This window comes from Equus caballus, chromosome 21, assembly GCF_041296265.1.
Source record: "Equus caballus isolate H_3958 breed thoroughbred chromosome 21, TB-T2T, whole genome shotgun sequence".
Taxonomy (NCBI): domain Eukaryota; kingdom Metazoa; phylum Chordata; class Mammalia; order Perissodactyla; family Equidae; genus Equus; species Equus caballus.
In genome coordinates, this window is record NC_091704.1 from 47,082,487 (window position 1) to 47,107,542 (window position 25,056).

A 25,056-nucleotide genomic window follows, 5' to 3' on the forward strand; every position below is an offset into this window, starting at 1 on the left:
ATGAATAAATGTATCATTATAATCTGTGTCAAGGGTCATGAAGGAAAATACAGAGTATATTTACACGATGGGGGTCCAGGCATGAAAAATGTGCGTATCTGGGAAGACTTCCTGGAAGTGGTGAATCTGGAAGTTAGGTAGGAAGAGGAAGCCCAAGGAGAAGGGAAGACCGTTCCTGACCTAGGGGAGCGAGGACGTCTCTAAGCAGTGGCTGCCATGGCCCCTTGCAGCCCTTCAGAGGGACCCTGAAGCTTAGCAGCAGAGCCCACTGGAGCTCATCCGAGCAGCCTGTCTTAACATTAACACCCTCGCCTTGAGGCTTTAGGGAAAGAACATTCACTCCGCTTACAAGCAGCTCAGGGAGCCCTGTGCCAGGGCCTCTCTGTATTAACAGTTTCGCTCTGTGAAGATCTGATTCTGAGTCAGACACTGGGATCTTCCTGTTTTAATACTAATCACAAGTTTACGCACTCGGTGCCAATTGTTCTGTGCGTTACACTCTAAGTTCAATTCACCAGACAAATCTAGCTCAGGCCCCAAACAGGAGACAGTTTCTTATCCAGGGCAGCTTGACTCAACCAGTAATGGTCCTTTGAGATTCTATAATACAAGTTCTCAACACCCAGACACCTTGGAAACATTTAGAGCGGACACTTTATCAATTATTCAATCCAAACAAAACACAAGAGATTCTTCCTTTCTTTCCACATAGGGATTAATATCTACCCCCGAGGATGCTGACTCTTCCAGAAGACTGAGATTCAGATTGTCACACCTCCTGACTATTCCACCAACAAACAAAGACTCAAACACCAACGTCAGACTTACAGAATCCTAAGACCCAGCTTGGTCCTCCTTCCCTTTTGAGAGATGAGGTCCTTTATTCCTCCTGAAACGCTAATCACCCAAAAGTTCTCCAAGATTTTCCCAAACTGGTGATTCCAAAAATGTTAGAACTGATTCTCCTGATGCCAAAAGAAGCCGGATACAGGTCTGCTGATTGACGTACTAAACAATTCTTCCTAGCTGGGCTTCGATAACTGCAGATTTGGCAAAGGCGATCATTACTTCCGCTTTTGTTTTTGTTGTTGTTGTTGTTAAAAATATAAAAAGGGAGACAGGATCCCAATCACTTACGAGCCATCACCCATTTCACACCCCGTTTTACTAAAAGTCTTCTTCCTCTCTTCACTTTATAGAGTCACTCTCTCAGAGGGCCAGAACATGGACTTTTTTTCCCTGAAAAACCTCATTTTTAAAAGGATGAACTGTAATTATCTACACTTGAGAAAGGACATACACTTTTTTGAATAGCCAATAATACACGGGCCACTCATTTTATTGGAAGAGCCTAAAGTTCTCAAATGTTAGCCTGAGTCCAAAACACCTGGAAGGCAGGCTTATTAAAAAACAGATGGTTGGAGGCCACTCTCAGAGTTTCTGATTCAGCAGGTCTGGGGTGGGACCCAAGGATCTGAATCTCTAACAAGTTTCCAGGTGATGCTGATGCTGTTGGTCTGGAGACCACACTTTGTGAACTACTGCTCTACACCCAGCTTTATAATCAAGAAACGTATCTTGAGTACATATTGAATACAAGGCACTTCATTGGATACTGGGAGCCCACAGAGGTACACCTGACTTCGAAAGTTTATAGACTTTGTTTTCTTTCTTTCCCCAAAGAGATGAGAAGCAACAAATAAATAGGAAACAGCAGATGCTGAACACCACGGGAGCAGTGATTAGCAGATGTGGGAGAGCGAGAGGATGGCAGATGCTTCAAGCAGAGAGTGTCAGAGATAACTTCGAACTTCATCCAGTCTTTGAGAGGACGGCAGTGCTTAGATAACCTGAGGGGAGGGCATGGGTGATGCCTTAAAGCAAAGCGTCTCAATTCCTTCCAGCACGGACATTCCTTTCCATGGGGATCTGGGCACGCGGCAGGGGGATTGCGGCTCACGTCCGCAGGCTTAAGCGCTCAGCTGCAGCTGTGCCACCCCAGCAGGGTTCCAAGGGCACAAAACTCGCAACTGAGTAGAGTCTCTCTCAACTGGCCACGAGGACCAGAAGAAAACTGCTCTTTCTTATTCTCCAGTCAGCGGCAAGGCCAGATCTCGCAGCGCTGCCATGCTCCAGAGTGCTGCCATCCTAAGCGGTGGAAGAGGCAGGCTCAATCCCTCCGAAGAGCATGGAGAGGGGCCCAGGCAGGGTAGGTGTTGGGCGCAAGAGGAGTGAAGCGCAAGAGGCAGAGGCTGGGGGACCCACGCTTGTGCCTCAAGGACATAGGGGACCAGGAGGGCTCCCAGGGAAGGATCAGAAGTGGTCAAGGAATGACAGGACATCACAGGAGAATCCCTCTTCTCTTCAACCCCCAATTATATCCCAGGCATTGTACTGTCCTGGGGACAGAGAGATGCTTAAGGCATCATGGTCTTTGCCCTTGAAATGTTTGTCTAATGAGGAAGACAGACCAGTAACAAGATAAATTAGGAAAATGAGATGGTAAGCGCTATAGTAGAAATCTATTCACAGTGTATGCAAGTGCAGAGCACAGACCAAAGAACTCACTGGGGGAGTGGGGGGGGGGGGGTGTCGGGTCTGGGAAAGGCTTACTTATGCAGAGAGTGACATTTGAGCTGGTTGACAAGGATAGTGTCAGGGAAAGAAGGTCTTCCTGGTAGAAAGAAGAGCAGATGCAAAGGCACAAAGTGGTGGACGGCTCTAGAGCACCTGGGGAATGTGGAGCTCACAATGCAAGGAGAGGGTGTGTGTGTGTGTGGCTCCCGGGAGCATATACAGGAGAAAAGGCAGGCTGGAGCTAATGATGTCATCAGGATTTTAACTTCACCGTGACTGAGAGCCACTGATTAATTTTAACCCGTTAAGTGACACGGCCAGATTCTCATTTAAAAATTGTCATTGCAGAGCAGAAGACAAAGTGGAGAAGACAGACCTGAGAAAGAATGGCCAATCAGGTGGACCAGGACCACAGCCGCTAGGAGGGAGAGGCTAGACTGAGATCTTCCTGAGACCAAACTGGCAGTCTTTAACATTGGATGTGGTGGTGGGCGGTGGACAGAGAGCCCTGCTGCTGAAGCAGACCCCACTGAGATGGATGACAACTATGCAACTGACTGTGGAACTTCACTGTCCTACTCCCGTTCTCTTTTTTCCTGCCTCTCCTCCTCCAAGTTGATATTCACCATATGGTTTTATCCTAAGCATGGCTGGAGCTTTTTTGAAGGGAAAAAAATCTCAATGCTCTTTGCTGCAGCCGTGAGAAATAAGTCAGAAGGCTGCTCATGGCGGAGCCTTAGCATTTGTGTTACATTTGCTTGGAGCACGCCACGACTTACAGGTGCAAAGAGAGTCAGTGTCTGAGTGGGATTCAGCTGCAGGTTTAATCATTATCGTTGGTGAAACAAAAGCCTTTGTAACTTAGTTGATTAGAACAGTACCAGGTTTCTTTCATTTAAGCAGTTCATTAGTGTTTAAAATTACAAAACAGGGGCTGGCCCAGTGGCACAGTGGTTAAGTTCACGTGTTCTGCTTTGGTGGCCCGGGGTTCACTGGTTCGGATCCCGGGTGCAGACAAGGCACTGCTTGTCAAGCCATGCCGTGGCAGGCGTCCCACATATAAAGTAGAGGAAGATGGGCATGGATGTTAGCTCAGGGTCAATCTTCCTCAGCAAAAAGAGAAGGATTGGCAGCAGATGTTAGCTCAGGGCTAATCTTCCTCAACAAAAAAAAATAATAATAAAATAAAATTACAAAACAGAGTTTTGGATTGTAAACATAGACCTAAAAAATATTTTTTCCCTCAGTAGTTCAGCACCTTTATAAGGCAGAGTGGGGCAGACCCTGGGCAGACTGTGAAATCCGGAAACTATCTTGTGGCCGCCCACCTCCTGGCCCTGCAGGATCTGTCCCAGGGCTGGTGCTCCTGGTTGAAGCCAGAGCTCGAGAGAATGGCTAACAAAGGATGGCCGTTCAGGCGGCAAGCCGGGAAGACCCCAGGTGTCCCCTCCTCTGTGAGTGCTCCGTGAGGGGGGTGGAGCGGAGGGTGAAGACGGGCGAGGCCGTGTCCGGGGCTCGGAGAAAGCAGAACTGTCAAAGCAGATCAGTTCTGGTTTCTCCGCCAATGACAATGGGTTTGGGATCTGTGTTTGACAGCCAGGGGTGACATGAAGGAGAAACCCGGGAATCCAGCCCCGCAACATGCACTTTGGAGAATTATTGCTCAGAGTCATTTGTTTCTCCTTAAAGGTAACCTAAAGCTTCCCAAATAAAGTGTGTTATGACAGAATGCATTGAAATTCCTTTGGAAAAACTACAATAATCAGCATATAACACAGTATGTGATTAACTGGTAAGCTTTTTTTTTTTAAAGATAACATTATTGGTGATGATGGAAACTGGCCACTGCTAGAAGTGTAAATTAGCATAAATAATCTCTCTGGAGAAAATCTTTGACTAAGCAATTCTGCTACAAGCTACTTAAGCAAATAAGAAAATAAAAATGTGCACAGAGCTACACGGGCAAAAATGTTCTGTACAGAATTCTTTGTAATTTTGAAAATAATTACATATACATGTGATTGATGTAAATAGAATTTATGGTAGAAAATTGGTGAAATAAATTATGACATTTCCATGTTATGGAATATTAGCCATTATAAATCATGTTTCAGAAGGCCTTTTAGTGACATGGGGAAATGTTCATGAATATATCGTTGAGACTATAGCAAGTTTCATGAGCAAATACAAGATCAATTAAAAATACATATGTGCTTAAGAAAAAATCAAAAAGAAACTTCTTGCAAAATGTTACAAAGATGGCTATTTTTGAACAGTATGATGGCATTTATATTATCTTTTGTGTTTTAGGAAGGGTCAAACATTCATATAGTGAAAACATTACTTTTGTAATCAAATACTCATTTCACTTATGTAATAAATCAAATAATTTTAATTATAATACATATATAAAAATTATAAATTTATAAAAATAAATTTAAATTATAATTTAAATAAAATACATAATATATAACATATTTAATATATGTACTGGCCCATTTATTTGAGCTGAATTTATTGTAAAAAATTCCTAGACAATTAAATAATTCCTTGGAGTTTTTTTGCAAGAGAATGAGTTGTGAAATTTTGAGAGATGTCTATAACGGTGACCTCTCCACAAACACTATCATGCTCCATAAATGGCTTTGGGCTTTATCAGAAGGAGAGCGGAGGGGCTGCAGAGCACTGGAAACCAGATGGGCTGCCCCAGGGCACAGCTGCCGAGCAGAGGGGTCCTGTTCAGCAGGGGCGCGCTCTCCACACTGTGGGCAGATGAGGGGAGGAAGGCTGTGGGTTGGAGAGCTGCTAGGGAAGGATGTCTGGTTAGAAGAGATGAGCGTATCGGAGTCACGAGAGAGTTGAGAGGACCACTGGTGGGACTACCACATACTCCAATCGCCTCCTTGTGCAGCGGATAACAAGGAGCAGAGGGGGACTGCTGTGTCAACATAGAGCCCAGAGAGTCCCTGGACTGGCGAGGTCACAGGGAGGAAGGGCAGATGGGCTCATGAAAGATCTTGGCCTTGAAGGATGGGTAAACAGCAGCAGGAGAAGGTCGCGAGGAGGAGATGCTCAATGCTCAGACCCGTGCAAGGCTTATTCAAGGAGAAAGTCCCTGGAGACCAATGGGCCAGAATGTGGATCTCACCCCAAAAACTGCTGAGCTGTGGTCGGCTGTGGGCCAGAGTAACTATAATTTTTATGATGGATAAATTTAGTTAGATTTTGTTTTCATTTTTCATTAGTTTTCAATGACTCCTTGCTCTGTCGCTTGTTTTCAATTTATTTAGTTATTTTTATTACTCAACCCCAGATGCTCTGGCTAAATTCTAGGGATTCACTGGGAACCCAAACCAGCCATCACACAACCTCACCTCACGGAGTTCAGAGTTGGATGGGAGAAACAGATCCTAATCAAATGGTCACAAATTCAAATGTGACAAGCAGCTCACAGGAGAGTCACATGGTCACAGTATGAAAGCTGAGAGATTTAATACAGAGGGGGGATATTCAGTAAAGCTTCTCTGAGGAAGTAAAACTATGGGATCCAAACGATGAACAGGAGTCAACAGGGCAAAGATGACTCTAGAGAGAGAGAACAGCATTTGCAAAGTTCCTGTGGCACAAAGACGGGGGCTATTATGAGGGACGGCAGGAGGGGCTGTGTGGTGGCTGCTTAGGAGTGATGCTGAGCTTGGCGCGAGTTGAGGTCTGAGAAGTAGGCAGGGTCGGTCAGGGAGGCAGTGTAGACCAGGAAAATTAATTTGGTCTCTACTCGCACTAAAAGTAAAGAAAGCCACTGAATGGTGTCATGATACAAAGAGAATGGAAGAATCTCACAGCTGTTTCGAAACTGTTCACGTCAATCCCATTCATTCAGCTCTGCTGTACCTGCTTTACTGCGGGTCTTCTCAGAAAGCTCTCCTTTGAGGGGAAAGCAGCTGGAAAAATGTGGGAAATCAACGATGAGCCTGTACAACACCGGTGACGAATCTCAGAAAGGCTGCTCTTCAAGATGTTTTCCTTCCTTCACTGGAAAGCTGTCCTAATACACTGATTTTGTTGGGGCAAAACTCTGTACTCACATCTTCCAAAAAACTGTCTTAATAAATATAAGAGCCTATGATGTGAGTGATGCTCCCTTAGATGTGGCAACTTTGTGCAGTCCACAACCTGCACAACCACACTCAGCAGCCCTGAATCTCCAGTGATCAAAAAGAAAGGGGAAAAGCAACTTTTTTTCCTAAATTGAAATAGCATATTGTGTGAATGTAACAAGAGAGGCACTTTTTGTCTCCTGAGGCTAAATTATAAGCAAAACTAATTTTCCAATGCTTATCCATGCTGCCTACGTTCAGTGCTGGCAGGAAGGAGTAAGAGGTTCCAAATGGCAAAAAGAGGGCGCCCTCCCCGTGGCTGGTGGGATGAGTAACAAGAGCTAACAAGGGTTAACATAACTCTCAAAACGACACATCTGTCAGATCTGGGGTACAAAGAGGAGACCACAGAGCCACGATGCAAACAGAGTTAGCCAGAAGCCTCCTGCCTCTGTGTTCCAGGCAGTGTGCGAGAGCAGAGCATGAGGACGTGACGTGACAGGCTGTGTAAGGAAAAGCTAGGAGCCATGTGAGAGCCCTGGTTTGATTAAAATTGTAAGACATCTCTATTCACCTTTGCCTCAACAGGCGGTTTACTTTTTTGGGTGAGGAAGATTGTTGCTGAGCTAACATCTGTTGCCAACCTTCCTCTTTTTGCTTGAGGAAGATTGTCCCTGAGCTAACATCTGTGCCAGTCTTCCTCTATTTTGTATGTGGGATGCTGCCACAACATACCTTGCTGAGTGGCGTGTAGGTCCGCGCCTGGGATCCGAACCCACAAACTCTGGCCTGCAGAAGGGGAGCGCACAAACCTAAGAACTACGCCACTGGGCCAGCCCTGGTTTTGTGTTATTTTAACATTTCCCTTTCAACCAGAAATCTCTCCATCTAAGTTTAAATTCACAAACAATAGTTTTCAAACGCTATATCAAGAAGTAGCAATAAAATCCTTAAATATATTATTAAGCATCCTAGAAATTGATACACCCACTTAATATCCATTTGCTTTCTTATCCTGTTTCCAGTTTCAATGTATTTTCTTAAATGAAAAGATTTTTTTGCAGATTTTTCAGGAAGATTCTGAAGAAAAACTTAAAAGAATGCCCTGTGGTCCTCTCCCATCCTGGTTTCTGTCATCCTATGTCAAGCTTTTCTCTCTGATCCTGGCACCCACGTCTTCAGGAAAATATCACTCCAGCAGAGCAGCTTGGGAAACCAGAGGCTCACTTACTGCTCCCTGGATGGAAGACGAGCTGGTCCCTTCGTCCTCTTCCCCGTCTGGCTCCTGGTCTTCGTTGTCGGTCCAAGAGGACACGTCCTCTACAGAGCTGGTCAGATCAGGCAAACTCTTAGATGTTAACCTCAGCAGGTCCTCTGCAGAGCTTTCCTATGGGGACACAATTAAAGGCCCACGAATTACCCCATGGCACCAAGCAGTTCTGGGTCAAGGTCAAGGAAAACCCAGCAGAGTCACCTGTGGGTGGTCGTGGTGCTCCCAACCCAAAGACTATATGGAATGTGTGTTCTGAATTTCCAAGTTTGCAAGCTTACCCCAAACGTCAGGGGTGTGGACTCAGTTTAAACCCAAACTAATTTTTCTTCCCCTGAAGAATCTGTGTTTCTCAGATGAATGTTTCTGCGGGCAGTCCGAGCTCCCTGAACTTAATGATCCTTTGAAACTCTCCCTCTTGCTTTCAGGATACAGTTTAAGCCAGCTCATTGGCAGGCCAGCATCTTAGAGATTTGGCCTCTGCCCAGCTCTCCAAACTCCTTTCTGTCCATTTTCTCCTCCAGCCCACCTTCCATTCAAGCCATACTGACTTTCACATGCCAGGCTCTCCCTTACCCTATTGCCTTTTCCACCAGCAGCTCCGCCTGCCTAGACCAACCTTCCTCTTCTGACTAAGGCCTCTTTGGGCAAAGCTTGAGCATCCTCTCCTTCTCCAAGCCTTCCTGGATCCCCTCAGGAGGCATTCCAGGTGCCCCTCCTTTCTTCTCTAACATCCTTCACTGTTTCTTTTATCACCTCACAGTGTATGTCTAACTATACTTGTCTATCTCCCGTGCTTATCTGAGAGTTCCCCAAACTTAACACCATTTCTCCTCATGGCTGTGTCCCCAGGCCTAGGACAGAGCTCAAATATCCATTTTATCCTCCTCTCCCCCAGTGCTCATCTCACAAGCATCTGTTCATTAGAAAGAGATTAGACTGATTATTGAATCATAGCACCAAAGTGGAGACCGATAACGTCTTTTCAATGAAAGCAGCCCTTGAACAAATTTTAAAGGTCAACAAAAATACCTGGAATTAGCATCCATTAAGATGAGACGGTAGAGGGGGCTTCATCAACACTGCCCTTCCTTCCTACGCACAGATAAGGTCAGAGTGCGTTGTGGGATACAGGCGAGATCATTGAGGCCACAAGACTACCTCAAATGATAATGTGGCACACACAGGAGCCGAGAGCTCTCCAGGGAAATGCCACAGCACATCACACCAGGGGCCAGGGCCGCAGGGCTGATCTGAGGCCAGAAAAAGGAGAAATGTGTCCTCTCCTCATTCTCCACCACCACCCCCCCACCAGCCATTTCTACAAGGAAGGAAACGTGGAAAATTTTGATCAGCATATTCCTTGGAGGTTGAAAGAAAAGAGAACAATAAAAAATACCCATCTTAAACGATGGATGTGACAAACGATTAGTGAGCTGGCACCTGGTGACAGTGAAACTTGTTACTAGTTTCATGCAGGCTCTACCGTCAAGGTACCTGAAGCTCATTCGTTTTAGATCCGTGATTGTGCAGAGTATACTGTTAGACCTCGCCTAAGGGAAGCAAAGAGAGCCATCAAGGAAAAATGGAGTTCGGTCCTCCTCTATGATGTCAACTCTGCTAGACCATTAACAGAAAAGAGTTAAAAAAAAAAAAAAAAAAAAGATGAAGGTCCCAACTGGTGAGTAAATTTCACAACAGCCACAGGATAGAATGCTCCACGGTCATGAAAAATGATGCTGCAGAAAGGTACTTCTTGATGTGGAAAGATTCTCACAGTGTGTTACTTAGTGAAGAAGCAGGTTAAAAGTACATGTAATAACCATATTAATAATGGGTGTGATAATAGATATGTGATAATGTAATAATCATGTAATCAATGTAATGGATGTAATAATAGTATGTGATAACCATAAAGGCTGGTCCACGTGCTTGGGACCAGCTACACTGTGCAGAACCCTTTTTATCTCATGTCATCTCATCTTCCTAACATCCCAGGAAGTAGTTACTGATTCTATGGTACGGGTGAGAAAACTGAGCTTTAGAGAGATGTAGTGACCTGCTTAAGATGCACAGCTTTTCAAGGGCTGTGCTGGCACTTCAGTCCAGGGGGGTCTGCCTCCAGGCACACTCTGCCTCCTTGTGCTTGACTCCATTTAAAAGAAAACACGTGTGTGCATACTGCACACGCATACATGTCTTCCTGTCTGGAAGGACACACCAGTTAATGGATAGTACTATTGGTGGTATTATGAAAATTTTACCTTTTTTCTTCTCTATATTTTTTCTGGGTTTTCTACATTAGATATAATAAATGCTTATTACTTGTTAATAAAAACCAAGAATGAAAAAACAAAAAAAACGGAGAGCACAAGAGAAATCCATATTGCTATGCATGTACTTCTGGGAAGATCAAAACAAACTCGGATATTCTGAGTTGATTCATGCCACGAGAACTTTCTAAGCCCCTAAGTATCCATAAACACCACATTTGTGTGGAAACACGAGACACTCTCTCCAGAAGAAAGCAGCTGCTGTATTTCCAAAACAATGCCATCAAGTTTTATGACAAGGTGACTATTATCTGCAATAATGATAATTTATATTTTTATTATCCCTTATATTCACCAAGCCAAAAGCTCTTTTTTTCTTCTCCCTCTCTTCAAATATAAAGATAGAAACAAAGCCCGTGGATTACTTGCTCTTGTGGGATAAAGAAGAGGAACGGATGCCAAGAGGGGCCCAAAGATTGACTCTTCTGTTCTCTCCTCCGTGATGAGCACCTTGGATGGTGTTGAGGAAGTTTAGGAGCAAACAGCAGGCAGCTGCTGTAGCAGTGTGTTGCCTGGCTGTAAACAGAGCATATAAAGAAGGGACGGTGTCCCTCGTATGAGATCTGGGTCAGCTCTGGGGCCACAGCTCTGTACCGATGGCCCAGAGCCAGTGGATCAAGAATTAGAATGGAGCCTCAGTCCTCGGCTCTGGACCGCTGCTCAGGGCTACAAAGACCCCAGCAGGTGTCCCTCAAGTCAAAGCCTCTGGCAGGAATATGTCACCTTTTTCTAGTACCATTGGCTCTGGTGTCCTTTAGATCCTATTTGACCAAGGGGCAGCTTGGTGCACAGGAAGAAGCATGAACTATGAAGTCCGACAGACCCAGCATGAAACCACCCACTGCTCGCATGACCTTTGGGAAAATTAATTAACCATTAAGATTTTAATTTCATCCTTTGAATGAAAAAAAAAAAAAGAATATGTGTCTCATGGGATTTATTTTAAGAATTAAATAAGATAATAGGTAAGAAGCACCCGGCGCCCAGTGGGCATCTGATACACGTTAGTGTCCTCTCTTCCTTTAAGTAGGCAAGTGAGATCATAGGTTGGGCATCAAGATCTGTTTTCAAAATCCCATGTATGCCTCTTAATTATTAGCTTTACCCATGAGTGTCCCTTTTTTGTTTTTATTTTATGTTTTCTCTGTTTGTGGATAACAGCTTGACATAGAAGAGATTTCCCTTCCCCCTTTTCCAAACTAGCAGGAGAAAGAAGTGGGCATAGAAATAAAGGTCTGGTGGACATGGAGTAATGCCTGTGCAGAAATCCCTGCATTCTTAAGCCACAGACTGCGGAGAGGTGGGCCATGCAAACATATGACTCTGTGTGTATGTGTTTAAGACCGAGGGATGCTTTTCAAACTCCCAACACAGCTGGCCAAATGGGGAACTGGCTCCTCCGTTCCCTGCACTGTTTCCCTTCTTGTGGAATTCACCAGGCTACAGAGAACATCCCTGGCTTTGCTCTTCTTCCCTACCCCGAGTGAGGAGACGCCAGGTTGCCCCATGGTATCTCTGGAGGGGAGGAGGGGGCTATGAACGGAGAGCATCTCAACTCCTGCCTCCAGGGCCTTGATGCCACCAACTCTTCCTGCCAGGTCTTTGCCAAGGTTTTGTATTCTTGCTGGAAGCCTGAGAGTCAAGGTCAAGGTTTTGGGGTAAAAGGTGTAAAGGGAGCAAGGCAGATATTTCAGAGAGCTCAAAATATCCTTCTAATCTATTTATTAAACACTCCCAAAATAGGCAACGGACCTTGCAATCGAACAGAGAAAATACACACAATTTTGTAGATGCTAGGTTCAAAAATAATAACAGAGATAACGGGGGGAAAATTAGCCAGACTGGCAAGAGCGTATTGCTGTGAAGGGTTAAGGACCGGGGTCGCCTCATACCAATTCTGCCCTGAACTGGAACGAAGCCCCGTGGCTCCACTTCACTAGCTCTTCAGCCAGATGGGTGCTTTCTTTGTCTCCTCAACAGCACGATGAGACGACGGAGCAGGACCAAGAGAGCCCAGCTCTGCCCCTTTCTCGTCACACAGCTGTGGAGTACTGCAGCCTTTACTGCACAGTAAGGCTGGGCAGACTTGGGAGGAAGCAATGCTAGGGGCCCTGGACATCAGCACGATTTTCGCACACTCCGGGGGTGGGGGTGCAAGAAGCCCCAACCCGAGGCCTCCTGAAGAAGAGAAGGCAGCAAGATGGAAGGGACAAACACCAGTTGTACATCAAAAGTATGGGTCCTGGGACTGCTGACAGCAACAAGGTCTCTGCGAGGTGGGAGCCGGCCATGGAAACTCTGCCTCCCTATCTTATTGTAAAACTGAGGAGGAATAAAGGTGGAGGGGGGTGGGGCGGGGTGTGCCTGGACAGAGGATTCACAAGGCTTCCTCCAGCACCAATACTCTGTGAGGCCCTGAGTCAGAACCAGGGCCCTGAACCATGTTCTGTCTGGACCTGGATGCTGTCCATCTCCACACCTCTCTCCCATCCCCGCTCTCCAGCGAACTCCCACATCTCCTCTTTGGCTTCTCCCTGAGCAAACTGCTCCTCTCCCTACCTTGTCCTTCCTTCCACCCTGCCATTCTTACCTTTCCCTTAGTCCTATTATTGCTTTTCCATCTCCTAAGTATATTACAAAGACCCTTAAAGGCAAGCAAAATAATTATATGCACTTCAGCTAAGGGCCCCCTTGTGGGCTTGCACTGTAGAATCATGGCTGTTTAAATGGCCCAAGGTAAATGTCCAAGTACACAGGCACACGTGTGTGTGCGAGTGGTATGGGGAAGGCTCAAATCCAAATTCACTACCACCATTTAAAATATTTAAAGAAACAAACTACCTACCTTGCTGGCCACCACCAGCTGAACCATTCCAGTGGCTGAGCGAAGAATGGCCACAGCTTCCTCGTGGGAGAGCCCGACCAATAAGTGACCATTGATTACCAGCAGCTCATCTCCTAAGGACAGTCTGCCATCCCTGAGGAAAGGGAGATGGGGAACAAAATCCCTTGTCAAGACATTCTGGGCTTGAGAAGGGACACTTTCCTGGAGCTGGGGAGGGTTTTGGGAGGGGAGAGTTAAAATCGGGCTAAAGAGGAAATAGGTACGACCAGAGATGCTTGGGATGGGATTGCTATATCCTTTAGTCTGCTGGGTCCAGATTCGAACTCAGAGGAGTGGAAAGTTCCATGATTTCAGATGGTCGCTTAGTAATAGGCACGTTCTAAAGTTACCACCATATCCTGCGTCGATGTCAATGAAATGTCTTCCATCCAGGTGGAGACAATAATAGAGGAACACAGACCCCAAGGTGGCAGGATTTAATTTAGGATAGTCAAGTCATTCTTGTCTCAACCCTATGTGTCATCCCACCCTCATGACTGAGTCATCAGCACAGGGCTGAGTCACTCGGCTGAGCTGCAAAAAGTGAAGGTAGTCCAATCTCACCAGCAATCCTTCTCTATCCCACTGTCTCTCTCTTTCCAGGTGACAAGCCCATGGCCAGATGTCCTCTGTGGGCCCTGTGACACTACACTGCATGTATACATCCATTTCTCCCCCTCTACACACATAGAGGACCTTGAAGATAAAGTCTCTCAGCCCCTTTTTCATCCTTGTGTCCCTGCAGCTGAGCTTCACAAACAGAAGAATGAATATAAAGATGAACATAGAGGGGCAGGCCCTGTGCTGCAGTGGTTAAGTTTGGCCCATTCTGCTTCAGCAGCCCAGGTTTGTGGGTTTGGATCCTGGGCATGGACCTACACCACTTGCTGGCCATGCTGTGGTGGCATCCCACACATAAAGTAGAGGAAGACTGGCACAGATGTTAACTCAGGGCTAATCTTCCTCGGCGAAAAAAAAAGAACATAGAAATTAGCTAATTTGCCACTGTTGCAGGTATCAGACCTCGTCTACAATATGGGTGTACAAACATGTTCTATTTCTCTATTTCCTTCCAATTAAATTACAGCTGACTGGGAGCTTCCTTCCCACTGGGCTGGCAGGAGACCCAGTCATCACAGGTCAAGAGTGGCACACTGTGCCAGAGCGTTGGGCAAGCCCCTTCAATCATGGTGGGTCAACAGCCTCCAATGCTCAGATCTCCCATGATCCCAAAGGAGGCAGAGGCTTTTCATTTCCATTGGTAAATGGGGGACAGGAAATCTGGTGAGGCTGAGGGACCCTAAGCCTAGGGTTCCACCAGCCCCTTTACATCATCACCCAGGGTGCTGCTGTGGGACTGGTGCATGTCTTCATGACTTCCAGGTCTACCCACTTCTGTTTCTTTCCAATCTGTAGACTCACCATCTTGCTTTCTTTCAAAGAATCAACCAACTTCTCTCTATCCTTCCTTCCCTCACCAGTTTCTCCCTCTTTCTCTCCATCCTCCAGGGCATGTATCATAATCTCTTTTATGAATTTAGGCTTTAACAGAAGACAGAAGGCACCAGAAACTTCTGATTGCTTCTGCTTTCAATCCTTCAAAAATCCCTAAGGCAGAGAAATGCTAAGGACCCCACGAGCTGCTTGGAATGGAAAGAGAAGAGGAGTAGACAAAGCACAGAGAACTAACTGGAACTTCCAGGCGGTGTGTGGGTAGGCCACTCTGGAGGAGAAGGTCCAAGAATACAATGGTTCTGGCCAGTATTCCTGGGTCTACTTATCCACACCACCACCAAGACCATCCCTGATCCCATCTCTTTTCTTATTTCCCTCTTTAATTACACACCCCAGAGGTAGAGAGAGAGACATGAAATTCCAGACTGAGAGTGAAAAGAAAATGGTGAGACCCACTAGAAACAGCTCACATAGAAAATAGACAAGAACAGTTCTATGTAAGCTCATCTCTGGGCACAGGAATTTCCTAATTGCCAGCTTTCCAAAGACAGACTGGAACCCAAGACCTAGGAGTAATGGAAAAACAGCTACCTGATGGGAGTTCTTTAAAGTGTACATCATTTGGGAAGTTAACGATGCTCTTCTGGATAAAAATTACTGCAGGTTTTCATCCTTCAAAATCTACTGCCACCCAAATAACTGGCGATCATAATCTTATCTCTACTTTAGTTACTAGCATCCTACTTTCTACTTAGAAGACTGATGAGCATGAAACACTTTGATAGATAGTGTCCTGGTCCTCTCCTTAGTTTTCCATTCTTCAGAGAAAATACCTCCAGCTCTTTTAACTCCACCCCATGAGATATATTATTGAGTGCCCTCTCTGTCTTGGGCAGGCCAATCTTGCTCTGGTTTGTCACATTCCCTTTAGTATCAGGGTACCTGGACTGAACAGCAAATTCCAGACTAGACTCACCTCCCTCATCAGTGAAACTCTAGCTTTATACACCTACTGAATACATGTGGGCATGCAACCTATGTACATGCCCCACTGTGCCTTGCAAATCCTCGACGCCCTATGTACATGGGAGCAATTAGCCAGCACAGCCAGAGCATGCCTTACATTTTGGGACAGCGCCATCCCTGTAATTCCAAATGGACTTCTTCTTTGTACCTGCTCTGCCTAAGCACTGTCCCTCTCCCTACTTCAGATAATTGTTCAGATTAAAAGAGAACTTTTGGAATATGAATGGTTTTCAGCTCACAAGGAGAAAAATTCACATTCACCCCTTGCCCTTCCCCATCAGCACGACAGAGGCACATGCACATAAGTGTGCGTAACATCCTGACAGACCTGACAAACCCTGACACAGCACATGAACTGTGGTCACGCTGAAAATCAATCACTTCCCCAAGTCCTTCGCCACAGTCTTAGGGGAGTTACGATGTCAGGAGTGGCGTATTCTCTTGAATGGCATGGTCTCAATAAGTAACTACATATTACTAGCATCCCCCACATTAGGATAAGTAATATTCACTAGCAACTCAAACTGGACTAGAAAGAAATCCAATTTCTCCTTCCTGGTTTGGCGGATACTGCAGTGTCTCCAGCAATTAGCCACTTCCTGTGCTCAGAGGTGTGTTTAATCAGAACTGCTAGTGCCCAATTTCCTTCTGGGCTCCAGCATCATCCTTGTGAACTGTAATTACCAGGGCTTGGACCAATGGAAGAGTCCTAGCACCTGGGGGAAGGGAAGGGCAGGGAGAGGATAAGGTGGCAGAGAAAGGGGGAGGGTTATCTAATCACCTGTGAGCGGCACCTCCTTCCTTCACTTGAGTGACAACGATAGCGTGAGGTGAGCGCTTTGATCCTCGGCCTCCACTAACCTGAATTCCCAGCCCATCCGATTCTTTAAGCAGCTCCATCTTCCATATCCGGCCAACTTCCTCCTTGGAAGAAAAAGTGAGCACACTGTGAAGTATATGGACAGACACACGGCATTGACACAGGAGAGTGGAGCTGTCAGGTCAGGCCAAACACTCATTACTTGTCAACAGGTATCACATATCATCACAGAAGAAAAAATTCTCTGGGTGGACCAAAGTCTCTAGCTGGCAGTGCTGTCCAATAGAACTTTCTATGATGACAGAATTGTTCTATATTTGTACGATCCAAAATGAAGCCACTCAGGTTGAGAGCTTGAAATGTAGCTAGAGGCAACTGAGACACTGACTTTTTAATTTCATTTAATTTTAATTAAATTAAATAGCCACCAGTGGCTAGTGGCTATGATACCGGACAGCACAGCAAGAGTGATGATCAAATTCCCTAACCAGGATCCTGTTAAGTGAAGATGCTTCTGCCTGAAACCTAGATAGCAACGTGCGTGTAAACACTGGTTGTTTGAGTTCCTTTTATTTATGCACAGCTACTAAGTGATAAAGGAAGATGAAAGGAAGACAAAGCTGGGTCTCAGCACCAGGAAATTCAACTAGTTTGAACCCAGCTCTGCCTCTTAGTACTTACGAAGGTCACCTAACGCCTAAAACCCTCAGTTTCTTTGCCTCTAAAGAGGAGATAATCATTAATACTTCCAGGTTTGCTGTGACGACTAAATGAGGTATTTATGGAAACAGATACCAGTGTTCCTGACACCTAGCAGATACACAATAAATGTTGATAGGTATCATCTATTACTTATACATGCATAAAATATGCATATATATGTGAAAACATCACACTGAATATTAAACTTCCTCAAAACATAAATGAGATCTCTGGTAGGAGAAACCAAAACAGGAAATCAATTGATGAATTTGTCACTGACTTTCATAGACATTAGTCTGTACACTCTTTAAATACATTCAAAAAAAAGCTTCAACCTGTATAAAAATCTTTTTTTTTTTTAAAGTGACTTAATGACAAGTGCAAACAGAAGTCACCTGTCTTTTTTTTTTTTTTTAAAGATTTTATTTTTCCTTTTTCTCCCCAAAGCCCCCCGGTACATAGTTGTATATTCTTCGTTGTGGGTCCTTCTAGTTGTGGCATGTGGGACGCTGCCTCAGCGTGGTTTGATGAGCAGTGTCATGTCCGCGCCCAGGATTCGAACCAACGAAACACTGGGCCGCCTGCAGCGGAGCGCGCGAACTTAACCGCTCGGCCACAGGGCCAGCCCCTAAAAATCTATCTTTTAAAAAAACTAATAAGTGTCTCTAAGTCCTCTGGACCACTGTTAGCTTTTCTGCTTTGGTTCAGTCTCCGCTTGACTCCCTGTTTCACTCCAAGGACACAAACATGCCCACAGTGAAATGTTTGAGTTCCCTCAGATAGTTAGCTGTTCAGGGAAATGAAAGCAAAACCTTCCCAAGTGATTTATTTTGGGGTCTTACTTAGGCTCACCCCTGTAGTTCTTTTCAGCTCTAGGTGGATGGGTATGGGTCACAATGCATTCCTCAACATAGAAAACAAAAGCCATCTGCTCTCTTCATCCATCACCAAGGTCCAATGGAGCCATTAAGGCCCAATACGGACAAAGCCATCATCCCCCTAGAAAAAGGCAAATTGCCCTTTCAAGCTGCTTGCAAAAGAGAAAGAATGTGAAGCATTTAGAGAATCTGAAATACACACTGTCAGAAACTAAAATGAAACTTTATGCAACAGTAAAAAAAACAGATGTTGAATGGTCACTGGTGTGCAGCAATAGGAATGTCTGGGGAAATTATTACCAGACAGAGACCTGTTGGATCCTACACTTTTTCTAGTACAGCACTGCTTGGTGGGGCTCCATTATTCCAGCACTATGCAGGGGTGCCAACTGTCTCCTTCATCCGCTGACCACAGACAAATGAAGCCTGTCTGGCCAAATGTAACTTCAGAAGTCACTGGCTTACCACAGTAGTTCATGAACTTGTCAACGATCCCTATATCATCCAATCGTCTCACTTTGGACTCCACGGTTTTTGGTGTCTTGCCTCTGACCTCTGGAATACCTTTCTCTCTTCCTCATTCAGAAACAGCCTCCCTGGCCTTCAGAGTCTCTCATAGCCCTGCTACTTCCAAGAAGCCACCCTTGAGAATCAGTGCAACTGCCAAGATGGCAACTTTCAACACTTCCAGTACATGAGACCCTATGGCCTAGTGGATGGTCCCAAAGGAAACAAATTCAGGGATGTGCTGATTAGCTGTTGTCCTGGCTTGCTGAGCATCCCAGACGAGCACACGGGTCAGCCTTGTGGCTGCCTCCCTGGACCTCAATGGGCAGTTGAGAAACTAGAGCAGAATGGTGGCTTGACTTGTTTTTTCCTTAGAAGGTAAGTTATAGCTCCTGGGGTCTTGAAGATGTGTGAAAGTGTTCCTCCCTCTCCCAGGACCGAAAAGTTGTGGAACTCTTTCCCAAGAGCAACAGGGACCATTATTAGAGTCCAGAAATAAGACAACCCATAATGAAAATGTTCTGGAATTACATAGTGGTGATGGTTGCAGAACTCTGAATATACTAAAAGCAACTTTAAAATGGTGAATTTTATGGTATGTGGATTATATTTCAATAAGTAATATATTTTAAAAGGCTTTATTACTCCACTGAGATGTAAATAGTGAGGTTGTCATCTAAAAATCAAGTAACTGAGAAGATTTTAATTGTTGAACAAGGAAGCTATCTATCCGCACTAACACAACCAGTAATTTGAGTTCATTATTTATTAATAAAAAGATGTTGCAAGTGAAAAACAAGAAAACCCATTTGGTATTAGCCCAAATTAGTAAAAACCTATGCATCCCCATTACTAGTTACACCATCATTTTCTCCCATCCTATCCTCCTTTTGTTAAACAGAACATGTGAAGTATGTTTCACAGACAGTGTGACAATACTAGACACAGTCCTTTCTAATTTTTAAATACTTTTAGAAATAGCACTTGAGAAAAGAAACATGCAAAACTACGATCATGGGGAGTGAATAATGGTAAACATATATTTGACAAAAAGCATTAAAAATAACTTTCATCAAGAACACCCACACACCTGCTCCACACTTCTACCCCTGCCCATACACACACAACTAGTTAAAAGCAGGGCAAAACACATATCCACTAAAAATGGTTTCAGAGGGCAGAAATGACCAATCTGTAATATAGCCGCCAACCATCCTAGTCAAGAAACAAATCTTCTTTTTCACTTTCCTTCAATAACATGGATAAATTTTTCTCATAATTACACAAGCAGAAACTATGAGGGGAGAGTTCAAAGAAATCAATGCTAGTTTCCTTGCCCTGGAATTTCTCGAACATCTAATGAAGGAGTTCAGAGGAACATAAAGGAAGGCACAAACAGGAAGAGGCAGATGTTATCAGTCTTGGTTGCACAATGGTCAGTATTACGTCTGGCTGCCTATTATAGCTGATAGAAGTCTTGAGTTCAAAATAAGACCAGTGCCTGCAGTTTATGAGGCTAAACCTGGCACTGGCCAAAAACCAACAGGCCAATCAAAGATAAAAATATCAAGTATATTTCCAATTGCCTCCTTATAATTCCACTTGGGTATCTAATACACACCTTGGTATGGTCAAAACAAGACTCTCCTTCTTTCCCATCTCAGTAGGAACGGCACTATCGACAACTCAAGCTAAACAGGACATACAACCTGAAAGCCAATGAGTTATCTTTGATTCCTCCTTCTATTTCCTACATCCAAACCATGAGCAAGATTTGTAGGCTCTACTTGCACAATAGATCCCACATGCATCTACTTCTGCTCCTCTTCCCTGTCACCACCCTTGTCAAAGCCACCAGCATCTTTAGCTTGTGTTACCACAATAGCCTCCAATCAGATCTCTCTTTTTATTCTTCACCTCCTACAATGCATTATTCTCCATTACACTTCTAGGGTGAAGTTTCAAAAACATACGTTATGATGCACTCAGCTTCAAACTACCCACAGCTCCACACCAGACTTAGAAGATGGTGCAACTCTTTGCAACGGCATATACGAACCTTTGCGATCTTGCCCTGCCCGCATCTCCCTCATCACCTCCCAGGGCTCCCCACCCCATCACTCACTGTGCTTCAGTCTCCCTGCTCCCGGAACACTCTATCATTCCTGCCTTAGGGCAGCTGCATTTGCTGGCTCTTCCCTGGAAACCTTCTGCCCCCAGATTCTGCAGGGCTGCCCCATCCTGACTTCAGCTCAATGTCACTTCTTTGATGAGGTCTTCCCTGACACCCAATACCAATTAGCCCCCCCACCCATGTCACTGTCGCCATCTTTCACTTCACTCTGTTTTATTTCATTTATAGTACTTGTAGTCACCATCTAACATTCTGATTCATTTATTCGTCCATTTATTGCTTGTGGCCTCCTATATGTGATAAATGCCATGGGGCAGGAACCTTATCTCTTATTTACCAGTGGGTTCTCTTGCTACTAGAACAGTGCCTAGTACATAACAATATTGCATAAATGTCAGTGAACTAACAAACAAAGAATGTTTATCCATCAATCTTACGGTTCTTCACAATTTATTGAGACTGATGTTAAGAAGTTCACACAGATGGGAGACCTGTGTGTTTGCCAATGTTCAGTGTTTGAACACCGATCCAGTTGTAGAGATGATTGAGTTCTGAAACAAATCCTGTCTAGACAGATGGCTTGGGCCCTTGCTTCCTTTTACACTGGCTTAAAGGGCAATGAGACTTTGTCAGCCTGTTGAGACAAAGCCAAACCACACAAAATTGGACGCTATGGATTTCTGTATTAACGTTGGAGTGCTACCCCTTCCTACAGACCGCCAGTTACCATGTGAGCTCACACGTGCATCTCTTCACAGAGGCAAACAAAGGGATTTATTTATCAAAACAGAAGTGGTACATTAAAGGGAGCTGTCTCGGCAGCATTTAAATGACCTCATCTTCTGTTGGAACCAAAAATAAAATTTTACAACAGCATCTTTGCTCCAAATGTGAGAAGACACATCATCCAAGTAGAATTGCACTACAATAAATGCTCTGGCTCTAGCTGCAAACTTATTCTGAGACTGTTTGCTTATTCCTTCCTATTTAGAATGATCAGTAAGAAATGAAGAAATGCATGATCATAATGTCAGAGTGGAAGTCCCTAAGTCATCAGACCAAAATGCTCAGTTTATAGGTGAGAAAATGGAAGTTCAGAGAAAGGACACAGCAGCCCAAAGCCCACAGAGCTGGGGATGGAAGAACTAAGGCTGGAACATGCTGTCCCATCTCAGGCCTGGTGCTCTTGGGTGCCTCCATTAGTAAATATCTACAGAGCACCTACAGGAGCGGGGCACTGAGCTAGGACAGGAAGAGCACTCTGCAAAGGCTTAGAGGCAAGAGTGAGCATGGCCTTTTGAAAAACTGTAGCTAAGTCAGCCCAAATCAGGGAGGAAGAAAGCAGTGAGAGATGGAGGCAGAAAGGTAAGCAGAGAGATCATGAAGGCTCACACACTACGCCAGGCCAAGGTGTTCAGAAGTTATCCCAAAGGCAAAATGGACCCACCAAAAGGGTGTGTGTGCGTGTGTGTGTGTGTGTGTGTGTGTGTGAGATAAGGTTTGCTCTTTAGAAAGGGCCCTCTGGTTGCAGTAGGCGAATTTAGCCAGTAGGGACAGGGATGATGGGATAAGCGTGGGGGCAGTGACACAGGTAGGAGACCACTATGAGATGAGAAATGAAAGCAGCTTGGTCCTGACCTCAAGTTGTGGGATCTGGGGAAAGAGAAGTGGCGTGAGCAGGGAGATCCTCAAGGGAGCAGGAGTTGACGGGACTTGGTGATTGACTGGACATGGTATAAGAGAGAGGGCAGCACTTCAGCTTACTCCAGGATGCCAACCCTCCCAATTTGCTAGGATGAAGTGGTTTTCCAGGACATGGGATTGTCAGTGCAAAACTGGAGAAAGTTCTGGACAAACCAAGATGAGTGGTCACCAGTTGAATCTCAGGTTTCTGGCTTGGACATCTTTGTGGGTGATGAGACTTGGAACACTGGGGCATGCCTGGTGGTGTGGGAATGTGATACACTGAATTTTAGGCATGATGTGAAATATTTAAGATAGAGACATCATGCAGGCAGTTGGTCGAAAGCCCAGGGACTCAGGAGAGAGGTGAAGGCACAGACATGGATTTATGAGACATTATCACAGAGGAGGATATAAGTTCACCCAGTGACCACGGGGGCCTCCTAGAAAAGCATCATCTTCATGCTGCCCTACTTGTTGCAACTATCAGGGACCACCCAGGAGATGTCTTGAGTGTGAATCTCTTTCTCAGTTCCCCATCCTTTCCTGCAGATTCAGACATGGGGCAGCCTTCCTGGGGTCTCTGCTAAAGGCCTAGGGAAGAGGTCTGGTACCATACAGGGTGAATTACAAGTACTGGGGTAAGACCACAATGGACCCAGAGACACGCACCAGCTGTAAATAAATTCACCTGGCTAGCAAATGGTAGGATTTGTTTTTCTTTGTTGTGTAACTAAGTTTGGTTGTATTCATTTTTACCACGCAGCATGACAAAAATACACATCATATATAAACAGGCTTGCAAGAACTGCCACCTTGGATGAGTCATGATCTTTATTAGACAGGGAAAAAGGAATTCTGAACTCGTTTCTAGAACTGCTTATCTATTTCCGAGGAGAGTCTTATGTTTTAGACAATAGATCCAACTTTTGCAATTTTTAAAAATTAATCTGGTTGCATAGGTATTGCTATGTTACCACTTTATAGAAACAAATCTTTCTTAAAAAGAAGACATTTGTTAAAGGAAATCTGTTTCCTATAGCTCCATTAAGGGAGAGCAGAATATAAAAACAGACTGAGGATTTATTTTCATCTAACAAATAACGGTCTATGAAAAAAGAAGCACCTGACAAATGAAAATGGTCTGAATGATCATTATAAGGCTTTTCTGTAATTTATTAAGTCTTGGTAGATACATTAAATCCTTAATAAAGCAGAAACGGAACAATGCTGACATGTTTAATCTCCCATTATTCAAATAGAATGGAATTTTTTACCCCAAAGGCTTAAGAGGTAACTAGCTAATTTTTGTTTTTCTGGAAATTCCATTTTAGCATGACCTTTGGCTCATCCTGGAGTGAAAAAAACCCACTCAGCCCAAGAACCTTCCGTGAAGGTTTACTGGTTCCAATTTAGGTGCCACTAGGATGTGGCGAAAGCTGTGAAGACCTACTTCTCGCCCACTCTATCGATCCTGGGTAAAGCATCTAATGATGACACTGCTGGGGTTGAAAATGGTGCTAGAATATTCACGCTTGAGAAAGTGTGTGGCCCAGTCTGACTTTCCAAGACAAAAAGTATAACCCAGGGTCAATAATCAGTCTCTAGGTTATGGACAATTGCGAAGAATGCAAATTCCAGATGGCAAGTTTCTCCTTTCTATAGGCATATAACTTAAAAAAAAAAAAAAATGCCCCAAAGGCAAAAGACTGAAGTTGGTTTTTTTTCACTCTTTCATTTAGTATATCTTCGCGGACATTTGACCTTGAGTACAAAAACCAAGCAAAGGAACTCTGTATGTGTTCTCGTCAGATAGTCTGATTCAGAAATTCAATTTTATCTTATTGTCTTTAATTAGGATGGGCAGAGGATGGTAGTCTCTTAAAAGTTTGGTGTGCTGTTTTTCTTTTAAAATCATTCCAAATTATTTCCACAGTGTAGGCCCCATTAATGCCTGCCCTTTGAACTATGTGAGAATCAACCTCCTTTGGTACCTTAAACCTTCAAAATGATTAAGGGAACCAACAATTCCTAACTTTTTTCACCATAGGCTTTCTGCATTCACAAGCTAATCATTAGGGGGAAAATCATATCAAGATATAGTATTCATTGATAAGGAACACATTATAATGTTTTTATTGCCTTTCATTTGGAGGAGGGTACATTATAATCTTTTTTATTGCCCCTAATCCTTTTTTGGGGGGGCATAAATTTGGTAGAAAATCTTTGATAAGAGACATTAATTTTTTCTTCTGATTCATTCACATCTTCCATCTACAAACATGCCTCCTCTGTGTAAGGCTTTATGAAGATTACTTGGCTCCTCAAATGAAGGAACATGGCCCCTTAAAAGAGGGTTATTTTGTTTCTTCTCAATCCATTATACGATTCACTACAATTGCAGAAAAATACATGAAATAGCCTTACCAGAAATTACATTCACTCCCAGGGCACCACTTCCCAGGATGCAAAGCTGAACCTGATATTTTCTCTGCGCCCACTTTCTACCTTTCTCTTTCATCCCTAAAGGGCATCTCTTGAGTCAGAGAAGAAACCAATCAGGAGCCACCTAGGAAGTTACTGCTTCATTGGGAACCCAGAGGAATATCTGCTAAGAGGATTCTTGGAACGAATACGCTTACCCTAAAGAAATGTAACTCAAAGAGAGAGTGTTGGTTCTAATGACAGAG

The 25,056-nt window shown here is 44.4% G+C and overlaps 1 protein-coding gene across 35 annotated transcripts in view; it reads right to left on the bottom strand.

The window, feature by feature from the left end:
* The window catches only part of PDZD2 (PDZ domain containing 2), a 346,617-nt gene that overhangs the window by 65,345 nt on the left and 256,216 nt on the right, over nt 1–25,056 (bottom strand). For 9 of the 35 annotated variants that reach the window (XM_023625798.2, XM_070246357.1, XM_070246358.1 and 6 more), the window contains 3 exons: nt 16,424–16,566; nt 13,123–13,255; nt 7,906–8,061 (listed from right to left, as the gene is read on the bottom strand). The exons of 5 other annotated variants lie outside the window; for them this stretch is intronic. In XM_023625798.2, the coding sequence (XP_023481566.2) occupies nt 7,906–8,061; nt 13,123–13,255; nt 16,424–16,566 (432 nt within the window). The remainder of the gene's footprint in view (nt 1–7,905; nt 8,062–13,122; nt 13,256–16,423; nt 16,567–25,056) is intronic. 21 more of the 35 variants (XM_070246380.1, XM_070246376.1, XM_070246381.1 and 18 more) reach the window with 5 other exon arrangements.